This window comes from Dipteris shenzhenensis, chromosome 29 (genome assembly GCF_047967505.1).
Source record: "Dipteris shenzhenensis isolate YYH24624 ecotype China chromosome 29, Dip_SZ_1.0, whole genome shotgun sequence".
NCBI classification, from domain to species: Eukaryota; Viridiplantae; Streptophyta; class Polypodiopsida; order Gleicheniales; family Dipteridaceae; genus Dipteris; species Dipteris shenzhenensis.
Genome location: NC_141624.1, coordinates 10,614,406 through 10,633,787, shown reverse-complemented (window position 1 = coordinate 10,633,787; position 19,382 = coordinate 10,614,406). Strand labels below are relative to the sequence as shown.

The 19,382-nt window shown below is 42.3% G+C and overlaps 1 protein-coding gene across 1 annotated transcript; it reads right to left on the bottom strand.

The window, feature by feature from the left end:
* Positions 1 to 14,233: 14,233 nt before the first annotated feature.
* LOC147882427 (calcium-dependent protein kinase 4-like) lies at positions 14,234 to 15,319 on the bottom strand. Its single transcript, XM_087400244.1, has one exon. The coding sequence runs from the start codon at positions 15,317 to 15,319 to the stop codon at positions 14,234 to 14,236; it is 1,086 nt and encodes a 361-aa protein (XP_087256370.1).
* Positions 15,320 to 19,382: the final 4,063 nt, after the last annotated feature.

Below are 19,382 nucleotides of genomic sequence, written 5' to 3'. Positions count from 1 at the left end.
ATATTGATATCTGGCATAAACACATTGGTCATGTTCATGTACAGCGACTTAAATCAATGCAGGCCCAAAATATTGTTGTAGGATTGCCTAAGTTCAAGGTTGCAGAAATGCATAAGGTATGTGAAGCCTGTCAATTTGGAAAACAGGCAAGGAAACCATTTCCTAGACATGCTCAAGACAGTAAGAAGCCATTGGAATTAACCCACTCTGATGTGTGGACTACTAAAGCTGCATCTATTGGAGGCTGTCATTATTTTATCACCTTTATTGATGACTACAGCAGAAAAGTTTGGGTGTATTTAATGAAAAAGAAAAGTGAAGTGTTTGGGGTATTTCAAAGCTTTTAAAGCTATGGTTGAAAAAGAAATAGGCTTGCAAATAAAATGCCTAAGGTCAGATGGAGGGGGAGAGTACCTCTCAAATGAGTTTGCAAGGTTCCTGTAGGAGCATGGCATAAAGCAGCAATATTCATGCAGTATACCCCACAATAAAATGGACTTGCAGAAAGGAAAAATAGGCATATTGGAGAGGTATCTTGGGCCATGCTAAATGAAAAAGACCTACCAGATTATTATTGGGCTGAAGCAGTTGCTACAATAGTTTACATAATGAACAGGACTCCCACTGCAGCAATACATGGCATGATGCCAGAGGAGATGTATACTGGTAGGAAACCAGATATTTCTCATTTGAAAATTTTTGGTTGCATTGCCTATGTTCATGTGCCAGATGAGTTGAGGTCCAAGTTGGATCCAAAAGCCGAGAAGTGCATCTTTATTGGTTATTCTCTACAGCAGAAAGGGTATAGATGCTATAACCCTTCTACTCGCAAGTTTACAGTGAGCAAAGATGTTTTTGATGAGATGAGCAGCTGGTACAAACCAATAAATGTGATTGATGATGTAGATGCACAAAATGGTAATGATGCACAGAATTCACAGCAGCAATCACAAAATATTAGTAGACCTGGAGTGTCCTCTAGCAGTGGTTCACATACTTCGCCATGGATAGGCAGATTGAGATCAGGAGAGTCTCCTCAAAGCAATGCAGATAGTGGTATGCAGGTATCACAAAAAGGAAAGGAGAAGGTAGATCAGCCCATGCTTGATGTGAATGCAGGTCACTCTTATGTGGATGGTGAATCCAGTGGATCACAACAGAGCATTGATGATGAGTTGGGTATTCCTTCTGTTGTTACACCTGGAGTAAGGAAGACCAGGGATGTTTTGAGAGCACTGGAAGTGAGCCTATTTTGCGTAGGTCTACCAGAGCTAGGTATCCTATAGATAGGCTCAAATATGATGGATTTACAGCCATTCACTATGCCTATATGGTCAAAGTGATATAGGAACCAGAACCCACTTCTTTTGAGCAAGCCATGGGAAAAGAAAAATGGGAGAAAGCCATGGATGAAGAAATGGATGCCTTGGAAGCAAATGCTACATGGGAATTGGTGCCTTTGCCTAAAGACAAGAATGCAATTGGCTGTAAGTGGGTTTATAAGGTGAAGCACAATGCATATGGTTTTGTGAACAGATACAAGACAAGATTAGTTGTCAAGGGGTATGCACAAACATATGGCATTGATTATGAAGAAACATTCAGTCCGGTTGCAAGGATGGCAACCGTAAGAGCAGTCATTGCTATGGCTGCATCAAAGGGATGGTCTTTATATCTAATGGATGTAAAGAATGCCTTCTTGCATGGTGATTTGCAAGAAGAGGTCTTTATGGAGTAGCCACCAGGTTATGTTCATGCTGTTCATCCTGAGTTTGTTTGCAGGTTGAAGAAAGCCTTGTATGGCTTGAAGCAAGCACCTAGAGAATGGTCTGACAAGATAGGACAGTATCTTATCACTATTGGCTTTCAGATTTCCAAGGCAGATTTCTCACTTTATGTGAGAAAGACAGAGAAAGGTATTATGCTGCTTGTCATTTATGTTGATGATTTGATCATCACAGGTGATAGTGATGAAGATATCCTTCATGTGAAAATGCTATTGAAGTACAAGTTTGAGATGAAGGATTTGGGAGAGTTGCGTTATTTCTTGGGCATTGAGGTGATTAGATCACCAAGTGGGATACGGCTCTTGCAGAGGCAGTATGGATTGGACATGCTGTCCAAATATGGGATGACAGGCTATAAGCCTATTTCAGTTCCTTTGGAGCAGAATGTGAAGTTGAGCGCAGATGCAGCTGAGCTTCTGGAAGACCCTACTATGTACAGGCACATAGTAGGAAGTTTGATTTATATGACTATTACCAGGCCAAATTTGAGCTATGCTGTTGGATTGGTAAGTCAGTTTATGCAGGCTCCAAGGAAACCGCATTTGGATGTGGCTAGACGCATACTCAGGTATGTGAAGTCCACATTGCAGTATGGACTATTTTATGAGACTGGGGTTCAGATACAGTTGCATGGATACACTGATGCTGATTGGGTTGGTAGTATTTCTGATAGACGATCTACTAGTGGATATGTGTTCTCTTTTGGGAGTGCTGCAGTCACTTGGAGTAGCAAGAAACAGCCTACAGTTGCCTTGTCGAGCACAGAGGCTGAGTACAGGGGTGCAGCAATGGCTACATGTGAGGTAGCTTGGTTGCATAAGCTACTTTATGATATGCATCAGTTTACAGATGGGCCAGTTGTCATTAATTATGACAACATGAGCAGTATACACTTGGCAAATAACCGAGTCTATCATGCTAGAACAAAGCACATTGAGGTGCATTATCTCTATGTGTGGGAGAAGGCCTTACTAGGTCTTATTGATCTAGTTTATGTCAGCACAGAGGATCAGGTAGCTGACATATTCACGAAGGCATTGGGCACAGAGAAGCTGCGCAAGTTCAGAGACCTGCTTGGTGTGCAGGAATTGGGATTGAGCTCGAGGGGGAGTGTTGAGATATCGAGCTCCACTCGTGATATGCCAGGGTGACCGTTGTGCATTTATGTCACCGACTTGTTAGCTACAGATGCAGTTGGTACACCGCCCATGAATAATAGCTGGATGACAGCTATCCTTATGTACTCTAGTTCGTGGCTCAGTTAGTATGCCACCTTAGTTAGCCGAGTTTGGTTTGAGACCCACATATAGGGTTCTTCTATTTCTTTGTACTAGAGTTCTTTTGGCTTTCACAACTAAGAGGAGGAAAACTGTTTTCAGCCTCCACCTTTGTGTGTATTCCCCCATTGTGTATGTGAGAAAGCTGCAAGTGAGACTCCTTCCTTCTCTCCCACTATCTTCACAATGTTGCATGACCTTGAGAGGCAAAAACTTCATGTCTCTGTAATTTCAAGAAAATAAAGCCTCATATTATCAAAGGTAAATCAAGGCTTGTCCTTATCTTGGAGTGAGATCACAACGCTGTAGATTGGTTTATGGTCTTCATCAAACATTGATAGGTCTACCTCTGAACCATCAAAACGTTGCTAGTTTCCTTCCTTTGCCATACTTTTGGCTTGCTCTAGAAGTTTTTTTTGGTTTTGAGTAGTGTTGGATTTAAAATTCTTTGGAACTTGGTGTAAATCAGTATTCTCCTCTTCACCATCATTCAAGTCCTTCCGAACATGTTGCTTCTCTTTAGGAGAAGTCTTTTTGTTTTTAGCCCTTTGGGTCTTATCCTCTAGTGGGGGCTTAGCTTTGGGTGAAGACCTAACCTTTTGTGGAGGTTCTTCTTTTGCTTTGATAGACCCTAATGGGACCTTCAATTTGGTTAATGTATCTACCCAATTAGAGGAGAAATTATGGTGGATGGTGATAGCACCAACATACCTGAGCCAATGAAGGTCAAACTTTACCTTCATCACTCCTTTGCTCTCGTTTGGTACCTTTAGTATAATAAATTATTATATTTGATGGGATTATAGTCCTAGGAACCTTTAAATCATCAGTGGCCATTTCTATTCCTCTTTTTTAAACCACATCTATGGTTGCAAGGATATGCATCCAATCATGGGAGAACTCGGGCTCTGGGCAGTGGAGCATACCAACTTTCATCTCGGTCGTCTCCTGCATCCCTTTCATTGCATGCCTGGAACACCTTGGCTGAAGTGGTCCACTAAGTGGTATCCAACTCGGCTGCAAATAAATTAACGGACACAGGATGGGCTTTCCAATTTTGAAAGTCGACCCTCACAACCTGCTTTGCATAGATATATCTTGTTTGAGCTCATCATGAACTAATCCTATGGTGCACAAGAAAGGCCTTACTAATATAATATCATAGCCATCATCTGGTTGTCGAAATCCATCACCACAAAATCACATTCAATAATTAGGCTAAAAGTATTAAATTTTGTATCCCTCAACACTCCTACTGGTTTTGCAGTAGCTCCACCAGCTAACTTGACCATGAGATTTGTATTCTCCATTTTGGATTGTTTGCACTTGGTTCAGCACTATTTAATGACTATACTAATAGTGGCTCCTCCGTCTAATATTTCTATGGCATTCTTGTCCTGGTAGGAGATGGGAAATACTATGTTAGTGTCATCACTTTCAAAATCACTAACCCAACTCATTAATTGGTACTTTGAGGAGGTTTTGCTCCTCAATAGCTGGGGGGTCTACTACCTCAGGGTTCACGTTTTTAGGGGTGACCGTTTGCCCATTCATTTACTTGGATTCTATTCATTTAGTCAGAGAGATCCCTCCAAAGAGTTGGATTTCCCCATATTAAAGTTTCAATGGGCATTTTGACCTCAGTAAATAGGAATGCAGGTAGTCCCGCCAAATCCTGAGGTTGTGTAATTGGTTCTCATCCCACTGACTATGGCTCTTCAAAGCCATAAAAGGACATATTGTCCTCTTTTCATACTTGGTGACATGCAAGGTCCTCCTAGAACATCTTATGACTTAGGAGTGAATGTCCTATTGATGAACCACGTGATCCTTCCTCTTCCACTCTTTCAAGGATGAATGGTATCTACTCCCTTGCTAGCTCTAAGATAGTGCTCAAATTTGTTTTGTCAATCACGCACCAGTTGTTGTGCCTTGATGAGGCATTGTTTCCTTGATAAGGAAACAATGGGGGTCACCTTGACCCTTGAGGGTTGTAGGTTTTTGATAACTCATCATTCCCCCAGTGTCATCTCATCCCTTAGGCTATTGACTAACTTGGTTCTCAACCAAAAGAATATGATTGAAAGAAGATGAAGTAGACAAGATAGCTTTGTCCTCGGACCCGGTTTGAATAATTACCCTATCAAAGCTCTTTCCACTTTTAAAACTACACCCTTGTGGTTTTCCCTATTAGGCTGTGATGTATTGGCTTTACGTCTTTTGGCTTACTTGTGGGATTCTTTGCTAAAGGCTTTAGCTTGGTACCATGTTTAAGGAAACCAAAGACACTTTGGCCTTTTTCTATTCACAGCAAGTCGATGCTGGTCTTAGGGTCTATGGCCATGCTAGGCATCCTTGACATCGGACAATCTTTGTACAGATGATCCATCCCATAGCCAGAGCACAACAGTGCACCCGAATTGGTGGTAGTTGCCACTAGAATGGTTTGGTCATCCTTATAGGGGAAATCCCTCGAAAGGTGAGGTCCTTGATACTTATAGCATGACACCAGTTGATTGGATGGTGTCTTGTCTGGACACTCACTAGCCCAGTGGGGCCCTTGACATGTATATCATTGTATCCATGGTCTTCAAGTCAAGGTCTTGATATCCCTACCCTTTGAGAGATAGAGGCCGTTTGATAGACCAAGGTATACTAAATTTCATGCATAATACAGTGACTTATATATATTGACTAGTTAGGAGGAGTGAATAATCGCCCATCGAGAGGGTGTGATCTGGCTCTTCCCAATCACTGGGCGGTTCCTCTACTATTGCTTGATTCATAGGAGTGATCCATGGTCGAGGTGGTGGTTAAGGATCTAGGATGGGTGGAGGTAGCAGAAGGTTTTGAGCCCTATATTTCCCCTTGGTTGGAAGAAGTGGCTCCTTGAATGGACAATTGTTCTTTGTTGGATGGATTAGGTGGTGTGGGCAATGTCAGAGGTGGCCTTTTTTGATACACCGACTGGGGAATGACCTTACGATAGCAGCATTGGGAGGTCTCATGGTCTCCCCATTGTTAAGGATGGTGTAAATTGCACCATACCTCTAAGGAATAGGAGCAAACCCTAACCCTAACCCTAAGGGGTTCACATGTATATCTTCATGTTCATGTTCAATACAACATAGTGTACAAGTAGATATATTGAGTGCACTCCTCTCTCTCTCTCTCTCCTTCTCTCACTTCTGCTATCATGGTATTAGATCCACGTGGCACTTAGGATGATGTGGAGATGATGTGTCACTACTTGCATGGCAGATAACACGTCCTATTGCATCGTAGATGCAAATACTCTCAGCAGGAGTTCACTAGTTATCATGCAGTTATTCAGGAGGTAAGTCCTCAATACGAGGCACTCACATCTCTAGCTGCATGCAGAGATATATGCCATAGTGCATCCATCTCTTTAGGTGACTCCCTTCTAGCATCCATCACCTATGCTTTCACCTCTGACACAGAGCTCATCACATCCTTGGACACAGTTTCGATCTACAATGCAAATCAGCACATCAGTCTTTAGGACATTCTAGCTCAGCTCAGTCATCCAGCATTGCATTGCCATTGGATCTAGTTATCACCACCACCTCAGATTAACAGATCATTCCTTAGCACGATGATACTTATACATCAGTGCGGTCCTACCCAATGCAGTAGACATCATTAGGCTCAACCATTGCACAACCTAAGGAGACTTAGTGTTTCAACATGCACCTATGGTTGTCATATAGAGTCCATACTTGATGCAGATTAGTGGTTGGATCTAGGACTTCAGATTAATCCCTTCATCAACATTCAGCACCTCGTATGCCTCAGGAATATCTTATGCTTTCTTAGTTGTATTTCAGGCTTCTAGGCCTTTATACTGTCAGCTCCACCTTGAGCCTATGATAGATGCTACACCCCATGCTGATGGGTGTTTAGGTATGCACACATCAAATGACCTTCAGCTCATGACAATAGAGCATACAGGTTCGACAGGTTGCCGTACCTTGTTAGTTTTATAGCTTTCTTCTTCAGTAGAGTAGAGCATCATAAGAGGACCTTCGGACACAGATTTTTGGCCCCTGGATCACTTTGTCCACACCAACTATGCAGTCTTCTTTGACCCCACATCATTTGACAGAGATTGTAGTTCTACTATAGCATACCTCACACATTGCTGTCAATTCTTTTGCGTTGGTGACACCCTCGTATGTCACAACCTACTAGATTCTATCTCCATAGCCACATCGACTAGCTTCACATCCGGATGCCTCTTCTTCAGAGCAACTGCATACTCCACGGTGACACATGACATGCTCAACTTTGACATGTTTAGCACGCAGCCATACACACAATTCTACACACAGTCATCTTTCGATCAACCAGTGTTTGATCCAATTGGACTTTACTTTCTGCACATTTCCTTTCTCTTCTTGTTGACCTATATTTTGGGTTTTATTCCCAAAGGTGAAGGATGAACCACAACTTAAGAGGGGGAGATGCATGTCATGTACAGGATCTCGTAAGTTGTACTCATTGTACATGCTTCCGCTTTGTAGTCACTATGAATTTGGAGTCCCACAACCCTATGAGGAAGCATGTCAAGCATTGTGCATCACTCCTCCTTTTGTGTGCTTCACACCTTGAGTTTAGGTGATTAATTCGAGCAATATAGTCATGAAGGGACTTGGTCTCCTTTTTCTTAGCCTCATAAAATTGGTTAATGGGCTGCATTTGGAACCACTGTGGGCAAAAACGCTACTATGAGGATCATCGTAGCATGTCCCAACTGATTTTTTCCTTGAGGTTTAGAGCCCTATACCATTAACTTGCTTTGCCATCTAGGCTCATCCCAAAAGTGTTGACCTTATCCAAGCCTCGAATCTCCCCACATGAGACAATGGGTATCCTTCACCTAGGAATTTAGTGATGACTCGTTTACCCCTTGAGGAGTTGGTATCCCTTCCAGTGAGGGTTGGCAGAATGGCCCCTTGGATCCTCATGGCTTAGTCCATAAGCACCGTTTGTAGCTCAGGAGGATTTATTGGTGGGGAGCTCACTATCTCATAAGTGGGTTGTACTCGAAGAGGGTTATAAAAGGTCTTAGGTCAGACAAAATTGGGATTGGTGGAGCCTAACTCACTAGGTCCTGGGGCTGACATACGAGGCAAGCTTGGTCTCACTAGTTACACTGGTAGTGGCTTGGGCACAAGTAGACTTACGTTGTGGGCACTGGGTTATAGGGAGGAGTCACTAGATAGGGAGTATTATCTAAGTTGCCTACCCAAGATGGATATATTGGGGTCGAGAAGTCAACCTAGGCAATGTATCCTCCCTAGGTTTAGTCTACTTACCAATTTGTGTCATAGGATTTCACGGTCCAATAACTACTTGGAATACTTGTCTCAAATGTGTCAGTAAATGAGGTCCCTCCTTTAGAAAAGTGTAGATGCGGTGCCGTAGAACTCAATGGTATGGTGGGAATTGGTGTACTCCACATGATTTCTAGCATAGTTGATGATGGTGGGCCTTGCAGCTCCAATGACACTTTAGTTTGCATTGTGAAGGGGTTTATCATGTCGCCCAGACCTTCCCATCATGTTAGAGAAGTTTTCCTTGATTCAAGATGCTATAGTGGATGTAGGGGATTGGATCAAACCAAACTAGAGTTGGGAGTCACAGACGCCTCGAGATTTGGATTTTCACACATTTCTTTGTATGGAATCCTCTAAGCTTGAGATATGGGCTTGGGATGTGGCACGTGTATAGAGTGTGAGCTTAGTGCTCAATATCAATTGGACAAATGCCAAATTGGGCACTTGGCCAGATAGGATATTATTCGAAACGCTCTCTTTCAGTTTAGATTCAGATGCAAGCACCCTTCTAGACCTTAGATGCAGGCAGGTGAGGGACGCCTAGCAAGCCCCTTAGTCAAGTGAAGCAGTGCCACTACTAAGCAACTGGCTAATCCAGTATGCATGGGTTATTATCCATACATGCACTGGGTTGATAATGTTGCATGCACTAAATTACAATGCAACGTGCATTGGGGTTTGATTCAGCGTGGTGAATATATTTGGTAGTTTTAGGATCCAAATGGAAATTTTCTATGCTTCTGACGTGACTTGAAGATTATATGGATCCACAGTCCTTTAGAGATGTCCACTTTTATAAAATTTCCCTTAGTTCAATCAATCAATTTATACCCCTTTTACCAATTTTTAAAGTTTGAGGTCAGTGGCTTTGGGTCTTTGGTGAATATTCTATGGATAGGAAATCACTTAATGATTAGAAAGATAAAATTCAATACAAAATGCAACTCTTGTAGTGATGGGCCAGCTAACGTACTGTGCACTGGATCTAGTGTGCATTGGGGTACTAACACAACTTAAGCTAGGTTAATAACTCAATGTGCACTGGGTTAAGGGTTGACTCCTATTTTGGATTAGATTTGGTGGATTAGATGTGCCAACTAGTAGAGCTTGTTAGGTGTTAAAGTTTCAGTCTGTTCAAATGGACAACCACTAACGTAGTGTTAGGGCCTATAACCACATGGGTTTAGCCCTAAGTGGGGATGCCAAGAGGTGTGTGTGCACATGGGAATACCAATAGGCACATGTGTGGGCAATGAAGGGGCATAGACCTCTCTATATATATGCATTCAATGCAAGAGCAACCAATCAATCAATTATCTTTCTTCCTTCTTCCTTGTGTCGTATCTTCTTGATCTCTATTTTGAGAGTCTCTCGAGGGTTCATTCCCTATAGGGGCCAAGGGCCTCTACACATTGGTGACCACAAGGTTCATGCTCATTGGCCTTGGGATGAATGAAGCGTAAGCCACACGTGATTCTAATGCACTATGATCTTTGCCAACGATCTGATTTGAAGACTTTTGGTGCTAAGGTGATTCATTCTACCATGTACTCTTGGTGGTATCACGCTCTGGATTCTAAAGTCTTTTTGATGCTAAAGTTGCTGTGACAACTGGAGGTTGGCATCATCTTGGGCCTTCTTCTATACTGTGGCCTTCTCATTTGTGATGCAACATGTTCTTTGGGCCCGGTAGTTGCTGCATACAGACCGGTTGTGGTGCTATGATGCAGTCATTGCGGAGTGTTGATTTAAAGCCATTAGAAGAAAGAAAGTCAAGTGCTGTAGAGCCAACAATATTACTACATCATTCCAAGAGATCTGATGATCTATGGCCTAACATGGCAATCAAGAACATGACATTGTTGCAAGTGATGGAAGTGTCGAACGTGATGATCAAGATCATGGCATTGGGTGAAGTGAGATGCTGATCAGAGGTGTGAGGATGTGATGATTCGACTGGATGCTAAGAGATGGCTTGCCTTGCGACTAGGGAGAAGAAACCTGCTGTAAGCAAAAGAGAGATAGTTGGACCAAATACCACATGTGGGGTCATGTTGACATGCCATTCTTGATCAATAGTAGCTAGTGCAGAGTCATGTGGTTGTGGCATGTAGAGAATCAAAGAGTGAATTCGGGTGCGGTCTTACTGTTGTGGTTGCCTAAAAAGCATTTTGCAGAGCCAACAAAGCCAACATTCCCAAAACTTCTTGATTGCGGGGTGCATTGCCTAGGTCTCCTAGTGGCTCAAGGAGTGTGGTGGTATGTTGCAGATTGTCATCATGGTTAGAATCCGCATCACTGTGCCAAGCCATGATCTAGCACACAATGCAGCAACCCAGTCCAGAGGGCTTGCACAACACCCATAGGATGGACAAATCGACCTCACGGTGCTGTTGCGGAGTCATGGTGCTTGCTACACAGGAAGGCAATCATTTGTGATTTGTGGAGTTTTTCTTACGGTATTATTTTGCAGTATTCTTTTAATCTTGGTTTGCAAACGTTGAAGACTGCGGACGCCCTTCCAATCTTCCATTACAGGATGCTGCTATGCTATGGTTCGTGTCTTTTGTGGAGGATCTTATGTTACATGTCACCTTTTGACGGGAGGGCCAACCCTATGATCTTTTAGTCCATTCTTGCCTTTTCTACTCTCTTGTTCCTAGTATTACAATTCCCTTGGTCCGCTATGGCTCCAAGGCAACTTAACAAGATTCATGAGCGCATTACACATATTTGCAAGAGTTTGCGGGAGGCACAAAATGTGAAATGTTAACTCAAGCGATTAATAACACAATTTCTCATCTTTTTCTGTGTGGAATATACAATACAAACGTTTTGACACACAATCCATTTTGAATTTTATGAGTTTGTGGTTGTTTTCATTTATTGTTTTTTTGTGAATCATTGAGAATGAAGGAATGTTGATATCGCTTTGCAATAACCATGGAAAAGGATTTCATCTTTCCAATTGACTGTGAGCACTAATTGTATGTTTTGTATTCCAAAAATCACTATGAGCATATCTAACCCTTTTGCAATCTTGCACAATTTTCTAGTCACTTCAACACCTTACCATTGCTAAGGAAAATTGATGCCATCACCTATTGGAAAAGTGGTTGAATATGTCTTGTAGCATCCCAAAGGATTCAACTTGGTGCTATAAAACTAGGAGAAGAAGAAGAGACAAAAGTATCCATAGTGTTTGATACCCCTAAGAGTTCATACGAGGCGAGGACTTCTCCGAGGAAGAAATCTATATGGCGGATGTTGCTCTTGAACGTCAGCCTATGAAAACGGTAACTACCACTCTCCAATAGTTGGAATCCATGCTTTCCCTTTATTCGACTTATTGTAGGTTGGTCTATTAGCTGGGCTTGGTTTTCAATTATAATGCCTATATACGAGAATGTCTTGATGGTCATTGTACTATCATGTGCTCATTTTGTAGAAGAGACAGATAAAATACAAAAGACAAGTCTAGTGTACCACCCAAAAATGTGGACCTTTATACTTCCAAAATTCCTATTCTCCTATAGCCATGGCACTTACAAAACACTCAACATGTGTGCTCTAGTAGAGCTTAAGTTGGCCTCGATATCATGACCACAATCACACCTTCAAGGTGATCCTCTTGGACAACCAAAGTGTTTAGATAGTGCATGTAGAGAAGACTTGACCTCCTTACTGCTCAGATGTGTAGCCAACAGTGAGGCACAAATTACAATCTCCCCCTTTAATTTGTCCTCCGTGTTGCCCTGATAAACAACTAAGTGATGAAGAGACTCTTGGGTGTTGCCTGCTGCACTCAGTTGTGCAAGAGAAACTCAAACAATGGAAAGTGAGTTGGGATACACTGGAACCATACAAGCTATCAAGAAAGTGAGCTTTTGATAATTCAATGCATTCATTTTGAATGTGAAACAGTTTAAAGTTATGTGTAGAGAGGCTTAAGAAACTGTGAGAAGACATTTGAATGGTTCTTTTTCCATTGACTTAGCCAAATTTTGGGATGACTTTATGGATACATTTGTGCTACCTCATCAATGTTAACAAGTGTGTTCTTTTTGTACTATTCTTATTAGATATTTTGGTTGGTAGATATTGCAATTGTTGATGGTAGATATTGTAATTCGATATTTTGGATGGTAGATATTGCAATTGGTGATGCATCTAATAACGATTATTGATGCATAGATATTTGGATTATTGATGCACCTAATAAGTTATTTTTATATTATTTTTGAACCAGATTGCTTGGATGCAAAATGGTGGTAGGCGATTACATCTGCATAAGGAAGCACTGTGTTTTAGAGGATTCAAAAACATCAAGGACGAGATGCAAGCACTTCAATGCTCCTCTACTACCTCATGAGCCATTAGGAGCAATGAATGTGTCCTCATCCAAGTGATGAAATCTAAGTGTGAATCCTCATAAATGAAGGCTGTAATACAAATACCTAGAATATCAATAACATTCGTCGATTGAGTTGCCAAGCTCAGAGTAGGAAGATTTTTTAAATCCTCTTGTGAGCCTTTGACATTTCTTCTAGAGTTTTGGTCGGCACAAGATTGTGGCATTTCCTTTTCTTCCTTTCATCAAAGATATCTTCCTCCTTGACTTTCGATCAATGATTTCCTTTATGCCTGATGCACAACTGTTTCTTGGATGTCTCCTTTTTTCTTAGAGCTAGCATGGGAAAGGGACATTAAAGAACATCCCTGTTCTTATTGATGGTGGGGATGATGACAACAAGGGGGAGGAGAAAGAAGGGGCAAGGGTTCACAAGAGAGAGATGGCTCCAATAGTGAGTAGGTATAGAGGCCCTCCTTTTATGCCTCTAGTGGTGAGTAGGCTAGATTAGACCTTTGTGAAGCCCTAATCTACCTAATTTCGTTTCTAGGAAACTAAAGTGTTAATATAGGCATCAAGGTTTTGACGGTGATAGCGTTGATATAAACATCCCTATAAATGTCAAACTTACATGCTACTTCATTAATTATGCGATGTTAATTTCAACGTTTATTTTAGTGCTAATTTTTGTATTTCCATTTTAATACCTTCTTAAATGTTTATTCAAATGCTAATATGAAATATGAAAGCTTTTGTGGAGTGAACTAATGTTGGAATGAGGGTAGTACTTAGTCTGCCAAAAGTGTTTTTCATGCCGATGCTTTAACTTTGGAAATTGCATCTTTAGCTAACTGTTCTTTTGGATAGATCTCTTTACAATTAATAATGAATGTTAATTTTAAAAAAACCAATGTATAAAACATGTGAATGCTTGTATCTTTGCCTTAACCTGTCTTCAACCAAATGCTCTATTTTACCATCTCCCTTGAGTAGCATCACACATCACATTTAAAGCACCAACAGGTCACACAAAATGCATGGGGAACATACGTAGAAGAAATTAGATGACCTTATGCATGTTGAAGCGATTAATCCACCATGGTTTCAATTGTAAAAACAAAATGCTTCTAGTAGATATCATTAGTGACAATATAGAGAGGGGGATCTGTTTGGGAATAAATAAATATACAATTACATAATTACAAATGGTGGAATACACTCTTGGAGCCCATGCAAGGGTAGAGAGCGTTGCCAAGTGGTGGATCGATTCATTGGTATGCTTATGTATTTTGCTAAAAAGAGAGCGGCTGTGAGCTGAGCAAAAGGAGGCGATTCTGAGTTGTACTCACTTTTTGCCTAATATATTCAATTTATTCTCGCATAGAAAAAAAAAAGTGGTGGATCATAAATAACGAATGTTACTCTGAGTATACATTACTGAGACTTAATATATCTTCATCAAATACACATAGTTGCAGCCTCCCGAAGCTCCTGCCACCTTTTTCCGCTCATATCCCACGCAGAGCTTTGCCTTTCAGCCGCCCTCCTCAGCCACACATGACCCAGCACCTCTTTTAGTTTAATCCTCCTGCCCGGGTTTTGTTGTAGCATTTTCGAGATCAAATCTTTTGCTTGCTCGGATATGTTACAATCGAGCTTCGCTTTGCCTCTCCTGAGGGCATTAAATAGATCAGGCAGCGTTTTTGCTTGAAACGGCGGGTACCCACTTAAAAGAATGTGAAGCAGCACGCCTAAACTCCATACGTCTACTCTCTCATCGTAGCGTTTTCCTTGGAACACCTCGGGTGCCATGTACAATAGAGTTCCTTCCACCTCCTTGAAATCTTTCTGGCTTCTGAAATCCGCAGCGGCCCCGAAATCCGCCAGTTTAAGCCTGCTGTAATCATATCTTCTACTCGGAAGGAGCAAGTTCTCCAGCTTCACGTCCCTATGTATAACGCCCTTTTCGTGACAAAACAAGAGCGCTTGCACCACAGCACTGACAGCTTGAGCAGCTTGAAACTCGGTCAGCTTCTCATGCTCCTTCAGAATGCCATACAGGTCCCCGCCTTCGCATAGCTCCAAGATCAGATGAACGAAAAAGTCATCTTCAAAATAATGCTCGATTGTAATTACGTTTCGATGGCCTTTCAGTCGTTCCATCAAATGTATTTCAGTCTGTATAAAGGACAGAGCACTTCGCCCTTCTCGGTCAAACTTATGTATGGATTTACAGACAAATTTCAGCCTTGTGAGCTTGTGCGTACAAAGTCTTACGGTTCCATGAGTACCCTCACCCAGCTTCCTACCGAGGATATAGAAATCTTCGAGCTTTCTTGGATTGTAACCGTACGCAACAGCGAGTTTCTTCCTTGGGATTGAATCGAACATCGTGGAGGCAAGGGCTACTGGAAGCTTTCTGATGGCTTCTTTCTCATAACGTAAGGGGGACGCGGCGTTTATATTCGTGCTCGTTCTTGTTGTAAAAAAGCTGATCGGTTGCAGTCGGGTCGTCGGCTGATTTTGAAGAAACAAGCGTTTCATTACTTCAGGGCCGCCTTCTTAGGCGAGGACGGAATGGAAAACTAGGATGCTTGACCACTCCATGACTCATATGTAGGAGTACTCAACCCGTGCTTTGCACTGGCAAAGATGCATGACCTGCATCCTCAGCCACTCCCATCTGAAGGTGAATCTTTGATTCTTAAATTTTGGCTGGGTTAAGCCATGGCTCTGAGACCTTCCATCTCCTCCTTTCATTCCATTAACCTTCCATCTCCTCCTTCCTCCCGAAGGTGACCTTCCATCTCCTCCATTCCATTGACCTTCTCTCTCCTTCTTGCCCCTAAAGCTACCTCTTGTCTTTCCACCTCCTCCCTAAAGCCTCCCTCTTGTCCTTCCACCTCCTCCAGCCTCCATCCAAGAGCTCCTTCTTTGTAACACGTGGCATGCTCTTCTCCTCGAAGCTGCCATGTGTCCTCTCCTTTTTTTTTTAGGGTGTCCGTGGTTAATAGGTTAAAGATTAGACATGAGTGGCATGTAAACATGCTCACCTCTATTCCTTTGATTAGAAGTTTTGATGTGCATGATAATTGACATGATGGATACACATAATTGACATGATGAATACAAAATCGTTTGATGTCTATTTTCTATTGTTTGGACATTGCTTATTTTATACATCAATTTCAAATTATAATATAGGTGAAAGGTTCTAATATCTATACCTTTTGAAGAATATATTCGTCCAAAGTATGATGTTTGATTTGGATTTGCAAACTCTAGCAAAATCAAACAAAAACGAAAAGGATTAGTATGTTTGGCATGGAATGCTAAAGTAATATAAATGTGCATGAGAAGATGGTTCTCATGAGAATGTGTACACAAGGGCAAGGAAGAGAGGTGAAAGGAGAAAAAAAGAAAAGAAAATCTATACATAGCGTATGGTGGAGAGTCGGCACTCTGTAAATTTATAATCATAGGGGAACATGCATTTCTGTTGTTTTGAAAAAGATAACCACTAGTAATGGAGGTGTAGCACATGGGAGAGCACATCCAGTATTGGATGTGTTGTACAAGAATAGAACAATCTTGAAATGCTGTACTTACATGGAGTTGGAAGGATTTTTACAACCTTGTAGAAGATGCAGGCCTTGCGAGGATAGGGCGCTAAAGGAGGTGCAAGAAAGGACTAATTGTGATGGAGCTAGATGGTTTAGAGGATCACACATAGCCATGGCCTATATGACCACATTAAAAAGGAGGCTCACAACATTTTGAAGTGATAATTTTTTGAAGGCATGCTTGCACAAATATCATGATATGTGGCATGACAATGCTGCACCACCAAGGCCAAAATTTTCACTTGATGGCACAATGCTACCAACCTAAAAATAGGATATGGGCTGTATGTTGATCTAATGGTTTAGAATGTACCATATGGTTTCATAGGATGTGAGGATTTCAGAAGATTCTCTAGTGCTGGCCAAGTGAAAATTCTAGCTTCGTATTGAGACATGTGTTATGATATTAATTTCAATTTTAAATCTCAGTACTTTTAAGTTATTTTAAAATGAAGGGCAAGAAAATGGTCTTAGCCCTGTAATTGCTCTTTTTTGTTCAGTCCCACTCTAGACCCGTAAAACTGCTCTTTTTGTTACTGGGCATCTAAGAGTTCATTAATCTTGGTTTTTTCTTTGAATTTGTGGCCGTCGAGGCATATTTTTCTGATGTCTTTGGTGATGGAACTTGTGTTTGCTTGAAGCATGTCCTTTGTCAACAATGGCAAGCTTCCAATATGATGTAGCACTGCTCTTTCAAGTTTGTTGCTTAGTTTCTTGCCCAATCCTTTGATTTTTTTATCGATTTTGGGCTCCCTTTTGCAAGGCTTCTTGCCCTTCTGTTCTAAATGATCTCGAGCCATTAAATCCTCTCATGCACATGCAATAGTGCCAACAGTAGGTCTAATAAACTTTCAGAATGAATTAAATATCAGATCCACAAATCGAGAGATCTGCATCGACATAAGGCAAACCCCACTCAATGTACGGAAAGAAACAAGACTATCTAGGTGAAGATTATAGGGTAACATTACTGGTAGAGCACCATTTTAAAGGAGATCTTGTACAAAGTGATATTGCCAAACAAAGCCTCCATCTTTGTCGAGGAATAGTCAAGTTTTGATTGTTGGCGTATAGCAGCATGGCAATTATGTCAACGTTAATTGCTTTAAATATTGTGGCGGCGAGTCCCAATCTTTGGACAAGCAAAAAAACAAAAAAACTTAATAAACTTAGGGGCCTTCAGGGTGACAGAGTTTAGGTCTCTAGCCCTTGAGTTCACGGGAGCGGTCTGGAATGCGGGGACTTGCTAATCCTCTTGTAGGAGGTAGTGACTTAGGGTGCCACTTCCTTCCTCATAGGGGTAGTAGTAGAGGGGTCCATGATCCATATCCGTCTCCTCCTAGTCATTGGACACTTCCTCTACCAGTACTTGATTGATTGGATCTATACGAGGCAATGGACGTTGAGGGCCCAGTATGGGTGGTGGTAACAGAGCCTATTGGGCCCTGTACTAGCTTGAACTAGCCAAAGGGCCACCTTGTGCATTCAGAGGATTAGGCAGGGTGGTCAGGGCTAATGGGGGTCTCATTTGATACATGGGTTGGGGTAGGGACCTCAAAAATTGGCATTGGGAGGTATCGTGGTTTCCCCACCTATGACAATGTGCGGATAGAGTGCCGGCCTTGTCCTCAGGAGAGAACAATCATTGGAGGGATGGTTGCCGTTGCATACCCCACACCAGATGTTGTCTCTTTGTGGAAACAAGTGGGGGTTTCTTGGTGCCTCCTTGGAGGTTCCTGACCTCCATTCTCGGCCTAGTTGATTTAACAAATTGGAGGCCATCTCACTCATGTCTAAGCCCTTGGGCTCGTTGGTCTCCTTCTTGATCGTTTCCACACTAGAAGACCTGACTGATGGTGCTATTTCTGATGGAATCGGAGTTTTATTTGAATTAGCCTTGTCCATCATCTTGTCACCTATACGGATAGCCACCTTGCTGCATAGATCGAAGGAGGTAGGAGGTAGGATTCATAACCATCAGGTGGTTGTGTAGCTTCGGGTTTGCCAATCCAATGAGAAAGCGGGGCAACAATCATTCATCACTCATCCGCTCGTATGGTTCGCAACATTAAAAGAGGTGCTTGATTCTGGCTATGTAATCTCGAAGGGATTCCTTGTCATTCTGCTTTACCTCATACAACTGGTTAATTGGGCTCCATTTATGTCCACTGGGGGTGAACCCCACAATGAAGGCCTTTCTTAGTGTTTCCTAGCTGATTTTTTCTTCCGAGGTGAGAGCCCTATACCATTGGCCTACTTTGTCATCCAAGCTAAGACCAAACGCATTAGCCATTTCTAGATCCTCGAGAGCTCCAAAGGCTTTAGATATATGCTCAAATCACTCCACGTGGGAGACCGGGTCTCTTTCCCCAAGGAATTTAGTCATTAGCTTGGAGATGGCTATGGATCGGCTCCTTGAGGGATTCGCGATCCTTGCGGGAAACACCAGGGTGGAGGTGGTGTGGTCCCCCTTCCTAGGGTATTTACCAAGATGTGCATTGCCTCATCAATTAACACTATTTGGGTAGCTAGGGGAGATGGTGCCATTGTGGGCCTAACGAGACATAGGGGTGTCCTTAAGCCAGGCCCTGGTGGTGGAATCCATGTAGTTGCTGGAACCGGCATTGGAGTGAATGCGCCAAGGCCCACATTCATTGGAGCAACAAGTATGGATGGAAATGGCCGTACTCCAAGAGGGGGTGGGTCATGGGGCATGGGCATGGTGGTTCCATGCAATGGCCAATAGGGTGGAACCTGCGGGGCCACATAGTTGATGAAAGTTGGTGGCACATGGATGGTTGGGGGTTCATAAGATGCCCCTCCTTGAAAGTCTCTTGGAGTCCCATCGGTTGGGTTCTTGCCCTCGGAAGTCCCTCATCCATGGATCTTCATCATCCATGTGTTCCCATTGAGGGTGCCTTGCGAAGGAGGAAGGTCTTGGGTCCACAAAGGTGGTTTCAGTTCCCTGTTTGCATTTTGGGAGA

Coding starts and splice junctions, on each gene's coding strand:
- LOC147882427 (XM_087400244.1), bottom strand. CDS start 15,319: ATGAAACGCTTGTTTCTTCAAAATCAGCCGACGACCCGACTGCAACCG.